Consider the following 12,496-nt stretch of genomic DNA (forward strand, 5'->3'; position numbering starts at 1 on the left):
CCGTGTATCTCGGGGACCGCCTGTAATTAATGCTCCTGTGTTGGCAATTTATGATCCTTCTCGAGAAACAGAACTACATTGCGATGCCAGCACAGTTGGATTTGGCTCGGTTTTACTTCAAAAGCAAGATGATGGGAAATTCCATCCAGTGGCATATTTTTCGAAAACTGCTTCTTCTAGTGAGTCCAATCTTCACAGCTACGAGTTAGAAACTTTGTCAGTGATTTACGCCTTGAAGCGTTTTCATGCATATGTGCATGGTATCCCTATAAAGATAGTAACCGATTGTAATTCCCTAGTGGAAACTTTGAAGAACAGGAACTGCTCCGCCAAAATTGCAAGGTGGTCCCTGTTCTTAGAAAACTATGAATACACTATGCAGTATCGCCCTGGAACAGCAATGGGTCACGCTGATGCACTTAGTCGCTCCAAAATGGCAGGTGCTGTTGACGAGTTGGATCTCGACATTCAGTTGCAGATAGCTCAGGGCCGAGATCCTACATTAGTTCATCTAAGAACCGAACTAGAAACAAAACCAATTCCAGGGTACACACTACTGGATGGTGTGATATATCGTCAATCCCCTGAAAGCAAATTGCAATTGATCGTTCCAAAGAACTGATAAAAAATGTGATTAGAAGCACTCATGAAAGCATAGGCCATTTAGGTGTTGACAAGTGCTGTTCACAAATCGCCAAACACTATTGGTTTTCAGGTATGAAAAATCAGGTACAAAATTTCATTCAGAATTGCCTTAAATGTATACTTTTCTCTGCCCCCCCAAGAAAAAACAAGCGCAATTTGTACAACATCCCCAAAAGTTCAGTACCTTTCGATACCCTTCACATCGACCATTTTGGCCCATTACCATCCATAACATCTAAAAGAAATACATTTTAGTGGTGATCGATTCTTTTACTAAATTCACAAAACTTTACCCCACCACTACGACCAACACAAGGGAGGTTTGTTCTGTGTTGGGACAATATTTTAACTATTATAGCCGTCCCAAACGAATAGTGAGTGATCGTGCAACTTGTTTTTCATCTCAGGAGTTTAAAACGTTTCTCAGTGATCGTAACATAATACATGTTCAAAATGCCGTTTGTTCCCCTCAAGCCAACGGTCAGGTTGAGAGAGTTAACAGAGTAATCAAACCCATGTTAAGCAAAATTACTGATTCCGTGGATCATGCAGATTGGTGTTCCAAATTATCTGAAGTCGAATATGCGCTGAACAACACAACACACTCGTCAACGTATTTTGCTCCTTCGGTTTTGTTATTCGGTGTCGAACAACGTGGTACCATTATAAACGAATTCAAAGAGTATCTAGATAACAAAACGAACCTTCTAGAAATTTAGAAACTATTCGTTCTGAAGCTTCTGAAAATATAAAAGATCACAGGAAATCAACCTGATTCAGTTTGGCAAAGACACAACCCAGCGGTAGAATTTGCGGAAGGGGATCTTGTTGTTATTCGAAACGTCGATAATTCAGCAAATTCTAACAAGAAATTTATTGCCAAGTTCAAAGGTCCTTACATAGTTCACAAACAACTTCCGAACGACCGTTATGTAATTCGAGATATCGATGGTTTCCAACATACTCAAATCCCATATGATGGTATACTTGAGTCTGATAAGCTTAGACATTGGATTGCGCCAGATGCTGATCTTGCCCCAGAATTATGTGATGCGACACTACATGATGAGAATGTTTAACGAATTGAGGACAATTTATTTGTCAGGATAGGCCGAGTTGTAAAAGTTTGGAAAATGTATATACGTGTAAACGCTACTTGATGTCACGGTACGTGTATATTAGCATTAGGTTATTTTGACAGCTGCCATTAGAACAGAATAAAAACAAACGAATCAGGATGCCAAATCGAAGTGACTACAATTTAATCGATTTTACAATATATATATATATATATATATATATATATATATATATATATATATATATATATATATATATATATATTGTAAAATCGATTAAATTGTAGTCACTCGATTTGGCATCTATTCGTTTGCTATTCTGTTCTAATGGCAGCTGTCAAAATAACCTAATGCTAATATACACGTACCGTGACATCAAGTAGCGTTTACACGTATATACATTTTCAAACTTTCAACTCGGCCTATCCGACAAATAAATTGTCCTCAATTCAAACATTCTCATCACGCATCACATAACAAGATCAGCACTGGCGCATCAATGTCTAAGCTCAGAAAGTATACCATCATATGGGATTTGAGTATGTTGGAAACCATCGATATCTCGAATTACAACGGTCGTTCGGAAGTTTGTGAACTGTAACAAATTTCTTGTTAGAATTTGCTGAATTATCGACGTTTCGAATAACAACAAGCTGGGTTGTGTCTTTGCCAAACTGAATCAGGTTGATTTCGTGATCTTTTATATTTTCAGAAGCTTCAGAACGAATAGTTTCTAAATTTCTAGAAGGTTCGTTTTTGTTATCTAGATACTCTTGAATTCGTTTATAATGGTACCACGTTGTTCGACACCGAATAACAAACCGAAGGAGCAAAATACGTTGACGAGTGTGTTGTGTTGTTCAGCGCATATTCGACTTCAGATAATTTGGAACACCAATCTGCATGATCCACGGAATCAGTAATTTTGCTTAACATGGGTTTGATTACTCTGTTAACTCTCAACCTGACCGTTGGCTTGAGGAACAAACGGCATTTTGAACATGTATTATGTTACGATCACTGAGAAACGTTTTAAACTCCTGAGATGAAAAACAAGTTGCACGATCACTATTCGTTTGGGACGGCTATAATAGTTAAAATATTGTCCCAACACAGAACAAACCTCCCTGTGTTGGTCGTAGTGGGTAAAGTTTTGTGAATTTAGTAAAAGAATCGATCACCACTAAAATGTATTTCTTTGATGTTATGGATGGTAATGGGCCAAAATGGTCGATGAAGGGTATCGAAAGGTACTGAACTTTTGTACAAATTGCGCTTGTTTTTCTTGGGCAGAAAGTATACATTTAAGGCAATTCTGAATGAAATTTTGTACCTGATTTTTCATACCTGAAACCAATAGTGTTTGGCGATTTGTGAACAGCACTTGTCAACACCTAAATGGCCTATGCTTTCATGAGTGCTTCTAATCACATTTTTATCAGTTCTTTGGAACGATCAATTGCAATTTGCTTTCAGGGATTGACGATATATCACACCATCCAGTAGTGTGTACCCTGGAATTGGTTTTGTTTCTAGTTCGGTTCTTAGATGAACTAATGTAGGATCTCGGCGCTCAGCGGCGTGACCCATTGCTGTTCCAGGGCGATACTGCATAGTGTATTCATAGTTTTCTAAGAACAGGGACCACCTTGCAATTTTGGCGGAGCAGTTCCTGTTCTTCAAAGTTTCCACTAGGAATTACAATCGGTTACTATCTTTATAGGGATACCATGCACATATGCATGAAAACGCTTCAAGGCGTAAATCGACAAAGTTTCTAACTCGTAGCTGTGAAGATTGGACTCACTAGAAGAAGCAGTTTTCGAAAAATATGCCACTGGATGGAATTTCCCATCATCTTGCTTTGAAGTAAAACCGAGCCAAATCCAACTGTGCTGGCATCGCAATGTAGTTCTGTTTCTCGAGAATAAATTGCCAACACAGGAGCATTAATTAATTTGGTTTTCAATTCATTAAATGCGTTCATACATGCTTCATCAAATTGGAAAGACACTTTTTCTTTAAGTAGATTGCTCAAAGGTTTTGCAATGTTCGAGAAAGACGGGACGAATCGTCTAAAATAGGAAAACAAACCAAGACAACGCTGAACTTCCTTTGAGGTTTTAGGCACTGGGTAATTTTGGATAGCCTTAATGTGGTAGTTGCTTGGTTGAATTCCCTTTGAGTTTACATAGTAACCAAGGTAATCCAAGTTACTGCACCCAAATTTGCATTTGTCAATACGCAGTTCCAATCCATTCTTCCTAAGAGTTTTTAAAACAGCACCTAGAGTTTCTAAATGATCTTGAAACGTCTTTGACGCTATGATTATGTCGTCAAGATAGACGACTAGTTTGGCTTCGTCGATGAATTCTCGCAGTACTGAGTTAATGAATCTTTGAAATCCTGATGGAGCGTTTTTAGCCCAAATGGCATTTTCAGATATTCATACTGTCCGTCAGGTGTTACAAAGGCAGTGTAACTAATAGAATCTTCGTGCATCTTAATTTGATGAAAGCCGCTTTTGAGATCTAAGAGAGTGAAATACCGTTTACCGCTTAGGTGTTCGAGGCAAGTGTCAATCAAAGGTATTGGATAGTTATCACGAATTGTTATCTTATTTAACGGACGGTAGTCAACACACATTCGTACCTCACCATTTTTCTTCCGTACTAACACAATAGCAGATGCGTAAGGTGAATTGCTGGGTCGAATAATTTGTTTTTCTAATAAATTTTTAACTATATCACGAACCTGATTGCGTTCGGCAAAAGACAACCGCCTAGGTTTACAGAATATTGGAGTATCATTTGTAACACTTATTTTCATTGAATGTTGTGATTCAAGAATAGTTTCATTTAAGGGCTGAAGATAGTTATTTTCCACACATGAAGCTATCAGACACATCTGGTCTTCACTCAATTCGTTTCCTATATCCAATGTGTTCGCTTCCTTACTAATATCAATAGCACATAACTCTGAAAAAGTCCTCAAAATACTCTCAGCCTCCGTACCACTATCGTTGGTCTGATTATGTTCATCAACACTATCGTATCTTTTCTGGTCTGATTGGAAAATAGATTGCGTCCAAATGTCTGCCTCATCCTTCGAATTAGTTTTAAAAATCCCCAATGAATTAAGGCGCGCTTTCACGTGTGTTGCAAGAGTAGATTTATTTTCTTTTAGTAAGTTCATCAGATTGTCTTGAGAATAACGATAACAAAGGTAATGTAAATGGATGTTCATCTTTTTTAATAAGTCCCTTCCTGCAATCAAGGGCCATGCTGTTTGTTGTTTTGGCAGTATCATAAAGGAATGGGAAACGTTGATATTTCGAAATTTTATTCTAATGTTCACATGGCCCAAAGATGTAAGCTGCTGGTTGCCTAATCCACAGAATCCCGAAAATTGAGGAGTATGTTTGATGTTTGGCACAAGTTGTTCACTGATGAAACTTTTAGGGCTGCCAGAATCAAACAAACAAAACACACGTGATTGCGTTGCGCTTAATTCATTATCATTCAGCAATGCGACACTTACCTCCTGAATTGGATCGATCCTAGCTCCTGAACCAGTCACTTGATTTCCATTATCATCTCCGTAATTGTTTTCTGCTGCAGCAGCCATCGACAGGTTCAGATGTGAGTAATCATTGCCACCGGATTGAGGCAATCGTGATGCCGGACACTGATGTTGGAAACTCTGCTGATCGCACGGTGCAAATATAGCGGCAGGCATCCTCTGGGCAACGTTCGGGCAGTCTTGTTTCTTGTGATCAGGGCTTCCACACAAGAAACATAGTTGGGCAGACTGACGTGGTTTTCGGCACTGGTTGGAAAAATGGCCGAAACTCGAACAATTGTAGCATCGCACCATTTCTTCTCGCCCATTGGCTGGTTTGGTGTTGGTTTTCAGCATCGATGTAAAACGGCTTGAAGGTTGTGGACGAGTGGGGGATGACGGTGGTTCACGCATTTGGTAATGCATCTCGCATCGGTTTACATGATCAATCAGATCATACACATCACGATATTCTTTCGCCACTAAGTTGTCATACATGGGATCGCGCGATAGTCCTCGGATGATGTATGTTATAATCGCTGCGTTACTCACGTTCCCAGTTGTTCCAAGGGCATGTACACGAAAGATGTAGGCGGCGTAGGACTCATCATTCCTTTTGAATGTATGCAACAGCTTCTTGTGAATAGCAGCTTCATTATGCGTGTCTGGGAAAGCTTTTCCCATTCCTTCGGCAAATTCTTTAAACGATGTTACAGAATGCCGGAAACCACTGTACCACTCCTTTGCAGCGCCAGTTAGCTGACTGCTAGCGTACATCAATGTCATTTGGTCGGTCCAACCATAAACTTCAGCACTGTGTTTTACCGTTTTTATCCACTGCAAGAAACTGGCACCCTCTCCAAACATCGGAATAATCTGCTTAACCTCTTCCGGATGAAGCAATCTAGCTGTATTGGAGTATTCACGACTTTGGCTCTCAAGCGCTGCTAATTTGTTCCGCAGTTCAAGTATCTCACATTTTTGCTTTAGGAGCACAATTTCTGCTGCAGCTTCGTCGTTTTCTTTGATCACATCAGTTTTCATGATCTGGGTGACGCTCTCTTCTTTACTTTCGGCAATGGCTGCGTTGCACATGGTGTCGTTGGAATCGCCATTTTGTTGCGAGCTAGGGTACGCTTCCTTATAGAGAGCACGGATCTGCATCAGTGTTGCCGTACATGGCACGGTTATTTCGGCCGACTGGAGTGCGCACAGCATCTCATCCTTAGTCACTCTCTGGTCATCTACGGACATTTTGGGCTCACTATCCCACTTCTGAGATGTAAAATCGATTAAATTGTAGTCACTTCGATTTGGCATCCTGATTCGTTTGCTTTTTATTCTGTTCTAATGGCAGCTGTCAAAAATAACCTAATGCTAATATACACGTACCGTGACATCAAGTAGCGTTTACACGTATATACATTTTCCAAACTTTTACAATATATATATATATACAGGCGGTCCCCGAGATACACGGTTAATGGGGACCGAAAACGGCCGCAAAATACCGCGTATCTCGAATTTCCGCGTAAGTCGAATCTCGTGATTTTTAGCCAAAATATCAATAATTTTCGTGTAATTTTGAAAGTAGGGGGTGGTTTTAGCCACTTTATAAATTATTTGATATGATTCTGACGGAATATAACAGTTTTAAACGTTTTTAAATAGTTTTTAACATTCGATCAAAACGGAAATTATTTGGCAATTTACAATTGATGTGTCAAATCAGTACAATTTGTTCAAAGAACTGTCAAATTTAGAAAACCGCGTATCTCCGAATCCGCGTATAAGAGGTACCGTGTATCTCGGGGACCGCCTGTATATATATATATATATATATATATATATATATATATATATATATATATATATATATATATATATATATATATATATATATATATATATATATATATATATATATATATATATATATATATATATATATTATGTTATTGCATAATACTTTATTTGTCCGAATCCACGGCTCCGAAGCCGGATCCGCACCAACAGCAGAATTAGCAGAATAAACAGTAAAACACCACAAACAACAACATAACTAACAAAACAAATCCAAACCATTATTTAAAAAAATCGACACAGGGTAAAACACAAACCAAAATCATGGTGGAATAAAGAAATTAAAAAATGCATGGAAACAAAAAACAAACGCAAGAAAATCCTTCAACAATTATAGAACCACTAGCTGGCCCGGTAAACCTAGTAAATTTGTAAAAATTTAGGGGTAGTATTTGGCATTGGTAATAACGACCCTACTATTAGGTAAACTTGGCCCTTAATTTTAAAGGTAGAATTGAATATTTGACCATTTGAAGAAGCGTTGGAAACTATTTCGGTCGCTCCAAAAGAGGTCATTTGGAAACACGAATTGAATTTTCGGATGGATTTCAGAAACATGGCAGAATCAGAATCTGTACCTGTAAGTAAACCTTTCAACGGTTCCGGTGGTGTCTCAAGTGATGGCAAATAAACTTTTCCAGAAGCGCAACACATTCCAGCTGGCTCATGTTTGAATTTAAGTGCATGGCAGAAGCGACATTCCTGATCCATGGAGCCTATTAAAACTTTTGAATGGTTATAATATGCAATGTCAGGCTCGTATTGAAATGCAATTCGATGGAAGGAAGAATATGAATAATGAAGAATATGAAGAATATGTCCTTTCAGCTCTGCTCCTTCTCTTACTTGCTGCTGTATTCGTTCTTCGTCCTTGTTATGGAGGCGTTTTAGGGCGAAATGCGATAAGTGAGCCAACCTGCGCAAACAGTTTGGCTCCGACTGGCTGGTCACTCAGCGAGCCGAGAGGCCACTCAGCACGATCGAAAGGACGATCGTGCTCTCTTGGAATAAGGCGGCCGAGCGGGACGGTCACACACAAAAAGGGCTTAGGATTAATAAATTATATTATTGTATTGTTTTAAATGAGTACAACCTCGTTTTAGCCAAGCCCCACAAATATCACAAAAGTCCTATATTCCGCCTTGCTGGCATTGTTTACTATAAAACGCCAATTAATGAAAAGCAGAATTGTAAAGGAATAATGATATCAATAAAGGGATAGTAAAGTATTTTTGAAGGAACTTTATATTACATACGTGTTTTTTCCGATATATCGATTAAAACTTTTATGTTACACAGTTTTGATACTCAAATTGCACAAACAAAAGTATTAACGTGAGTTTGCTTCTAAGCTCTCAAATGTCACTTGTATGCTAGAAAACTGCTACTCATTCAATAGCCCCATGTACACATAAAGTGGCGCTCTGGCACCAATCAAACACGACATCGAACATGAAAAACAAAGTCCATATAATACAGAGGTCGATGCATAGCTCGATTTTGGTCCACCATTATGAAAGCTTTTTTTGACAGTTAGATGAAAAAGCGTTCACAAACGATTCCAAACAACCATACACTTTTCAGGGCTAATTGTGCATTATGTGCTCAAAACTTAGTTTAACTATACATTTGTTTCTCATGAACGTGGCATGGAGTAGTTTTTTCAGTAATTCATCACTTAAAAATGACCACAATCAGAAATCTGGCCTCTTAGCTTTGACCCTCTTGAGCTGCACAAGATTTCGTCGTAATTTCGGGCACTGATCTTGTTGTAATTGATAATTTCACTATAATTCTATCTTTTCTTGATATACGTCAACTTTTTAAAGTACAATATTACAAACAAACGATGTAAAAATGGCCGAAAATGCTTTCAGACCACTGCATGCACAACAACTAAAACCTCAATGTATGCTACGATGAAACTATTGAAGCTTTTTCATCCAGCTGTCAAAACTTTCCCACGCTTTTTTATCAAATGTTCTGGACGACTCGACCTCTGTATTATATAGACTTTGATGAAAAATGTATGGAATTTGACATGTTCGATTTGTTTGATATCAAATCGAACATATCAAATCCCATACATTTTGTATGTTCGATTGGTGCCAGAGCGCCGGGTAAGACCGCAGCCGGGCAGACCGAAAAAAAACACCATAACGAAAAATGTTGTTTACACTTGCGAGTTTAACATCAGTAACCAAACATGTTTATGTTACAATTATTAAAGCAAGCATATTTGTTCGTTTTGGAACATCAAACAGCAAATAGGACAAAGCGAAATAGCATGTATTTTTAGTTCATTATTCCCAAACTAAAGTACTCCATCTCTGTTTTGTCATTATGGATATTTGTGACAGCATCGTAAACCGCTAGGCATTTCACAGCGAGTGTAAACCGCACCTTACACCGAGTGTAAACCGCGCTTCACACCGACTGTCAAAGTGCTGTATACAACAACAACAATGATGTCCTTTGTATGGGAGTTAGAAAATTGCTAATAAATTAAGTTTAGTGCAACTTCTGAAAATGATGTGAGTCTTAAAACCTATTCTCAAACCACCATAAGGTGTGTGCAAAGTTTCGTTGAAAATGATCCAGCCGTTTCGGAGTTTGCTCGCGACAAACACCGTGACACGAGATTTTTATATATATAGATTGGATCCTTAATTGAAGTAAAGAAAACATCAGCAAAATTGAAGTTAGAGATTAGTAAAAGTAAAAGAAAATACATAGAAAATACAATAAAAACGATAAACGAAGATACATCTAATAATAACAACTGTGGGAAATTGTTAAAAAAAATTAACTAACAAAGAGGAAAGTACGCAAGAAGAAAACATTATCCATAGTAATGAGAAAAATGCAAAAAAAAATTCCTAAATCCAAAAGAGGTGTCAGGTAGTATCTTGTTTGTTGTGAGGTGCCTGTTTATTTTATTTAGTACTGCTGTGTTGCTTACTTTTATTATTGTTTGTAGAAGTGAGATTATTTTGTAGTTTTCGCTTGGTTGTATATCTTTTCCTGGTTTTGGGATTGCTATTGTCTTTATTTTTTTGTATTGTTTTTTATTTTGCCCCTTTGCCACATTTCATTTATTTCTCGTATGAAATTGTTTTTTTCTTTTGTGTTTAGAAGTTTTTAGTATTTCATATGTGATTTTGTCATCCTCTGGTGCTGATTGTTTTGCTGATTATATTGTCCCAGTCTTCTTCCTCTACCACAGTTTACTCGTTGATAAATTCTGGTATATTGAATGTTTCCAGTTTTAGTCCTTTGTCCTTCTCAAAATTTATTTCAAGTAGTTTTTTTTTGCATTTTTCTCATTACTATGGATAATGTTTTCTTCTTGCGTACTTTCCTCTTTGTTAGTTAATTTTTTTTAACAATTTCCCACAGTTGTTATTATTAAATGTATCTTCGTTAATCGTTTTTATTGTATTTTCTATGTATTTTCTTTTACTTTTACTAATCTCTAACTTCAATTTTGCTGATGTTTTCTTTACTTCAATTTAGGATTCAATGGTTCTATAATTGTTCCATGCATTTTTAATTTCTTTATTCCACCATGATTTTGGTTTGTGTTTTACCCTGTGTCGATTTTTTTAAATAATGGTTTGGATTTGTTTTGTTAGTTGTGTTGTTGTTTGTGGTGTTTTACTGTTTATTCTGCTAATTCTGCTGTTGGTGCGGATCCGGCTTCGGAGCCATTGTTGCGCTCCGAAACGCCCATTACTATTCGGCAGTAACACTATCTGCCTCAGCACAATTTTTCGATCGAAAAAATTCGATCGATCCGGCTGTCATATTGGTGTCAATTGACACTCATTTCGCCGCCAAGGTGTCCATTTTACTGGTCTTTTTTAAAACTGGTATACCAAGACACTCACGAGCAAAATGAACTATGCTACAAAAATCCGATCGTTCCGCTTTGTATGGGGCAAAATCCGCGACGCATTGAGCTGCGGAAATTATCGGATATCAGCATAAGCATCCATTCAAAACATGCGGCAAGGCCGGTTGGGGTGTTGGAGTTACAGCACATTTTTGATTGAAAAAAATATTGATAGGAATTGTAAAATTCTTATTTTACTACGATATGTCATAAAACTTTATTTTGAACCTATTAGACAGTATTCAAATCTAACTAGATATTCAAAATATATACGCTTTTAAACACGAAAAACATAATTTTTCCATACAAAATATATCGCCTACGCGGGTAGACGGTTGTACATGTGAAGGGTATTTTAACTTAAATAATTAAAAAAAATTAACATTTTTTGTATTTTAAAAAAATCTTTTTCACATGGTCTTTCACAATCTTTTCCGAGGCATTTAAAAAATTTGAAGCCGATACGACTGCTTACTCCAAAGTTATTTTGGAATAAAGATGCGAAACTTACCCGTGTAGGCGGTCGTATACATGACGGGTAAAGGCATTGAAAATCTTATAGAGTTTCTAAAAAGAATATGACATTTGCTTGCGTTCCAGCATAATGACATGTGCTGTTACCCTGTTTTTTTCGACTAGGGCCAATATACTCTCTCTTGTTGGCCTGCTCACGATAGAGCACGTCGATGTGACATGGCCCAGTCAACAATTATTCTCCAGGATGCTTGGTCCCTGGCTGCAGCCTCCCATCCAAGTAGACACCCGATCTCCGTCAGGTCTCGCTTCACCTGGTCCAGCCATCGAGTTTGCTGTGCTCCCCTGCGCCTTATGCCGAACTGGAGATCGCTGTCGAACACCTTCTTAGTGGGGCATGAGTCCGGCATCCTCATGACATGACCCAGCCATCGTATCCTACCAGCCTTCGCCACCGTCAGGATGCTCGGTTTACCGTACAGCACAGCAAGCTCGTGATTCATCCTTCTCCTCGACGCTCTTTGCTCGAACAGATCGCCAAAGATGGTCCGGAGGATGCGTGGCTCAAACACGCTCATAGCGTTTGCACCCTCCGCTCGAATGGTCCAGGACTCGTGTCTGTAGAGGACCACAGGGCGAATCAATGTGCTCACATTTCGTGCGGGCTCGAAGTCTTCTGGATCTTAGCAGTCGGTGAAGCCCATAGTATGCACGATTCCCCTGCACAATGCGTCTCCGGATTTCGCTGCTGATGTCGTTGTCCGAAGTAACGACCGTCCTGAGATAGCAAAACTCCTTTACTGCCTCGATATTGTCGCCGTCAACTAATACGCTGCTTCCCAGATGGTCTGAGTCTCCAGCAAGTAGGTACTTCGTCTTCGTCGCATTGATTCTCAATCCAATTCTTGCTACTTCGCATTTGGGTCGGGTGTACACCTCACACACCTACAGTCAGTCCAAAAAGTATTCGTCTAGCTGA

The 12,496-nt window shown here is 38.5% G+C and overlaps 2 protein-coding genes across 2 annotated transcripts in view; one reads left to right on the forward strand and one right to left on the reverse strand.

The window, feature by feature from the left end:
• Positions 1-5,078: 5,078 nt before the first annotated feature.
• LOC120893581 lies at positions 5,079-6,721 on the reverse strand. Its single transcript, XM_040295556.1, has 2 exons — positions 5,265-6,721; positions 5,079-5,187 (listed from the first exon to the last, which is right to left on the reverse strand). The coding sequence occupies exons 1-2, from the start codon at positions 6,603-6,605 to the stop codon at positions 5,182-5,184; spliced, it is 1,347 nt and encodes a 448-aa protein (XP_040151490.1). The 5' UTR covers positions 6,606-6,721; the 3' UTR covers positions 5,079-5,181.
• A 2,875-nt stretch (positions 6,722-9,596) lies between these two features.
• Positions 9,597-12,496, forward strand: part of LOC120896284 (zinc finger protein 160-like) — a 56,121-nt gene continuing 53,221 nt past the window's right edge. The window contains exon 1 of the mRNA XM_040300280.1: positions 9,597-9,682. Coding sequence (XP_040156214.1) covers positions 9,678-9,682 — 5 coding nt within the window. The 5' untranslated portion in view covers positions 9,597-9,677. The remainder of the gene's footprint in view (positions 9,683-12,496) is intronic.

This window comes from Anopheles arabiensis, chromosome 2 (assembly GCF_016920715.1).
Source record: "Anopheles arabiensis isolate DONGOLA chromosome 2, AaraD3, whole genome shotgun sequence".
Taxonomy (NCBI): Eukaryota; Metazoa; Arthropoda; class Insecta; order Diptera; family Culicidae; genus Anopheles; species Anopheles arabiensis.

Bases quoted from the DNA above. Each gene is read 5' to 3' on its own strand.
- LOC120893581 (XM_040295556.1), bottom strand. From the start codon at position 6,605: ATGCCAAATCGAAGTGACTACAATTTAATCGATTTTACATCTCAGAAG.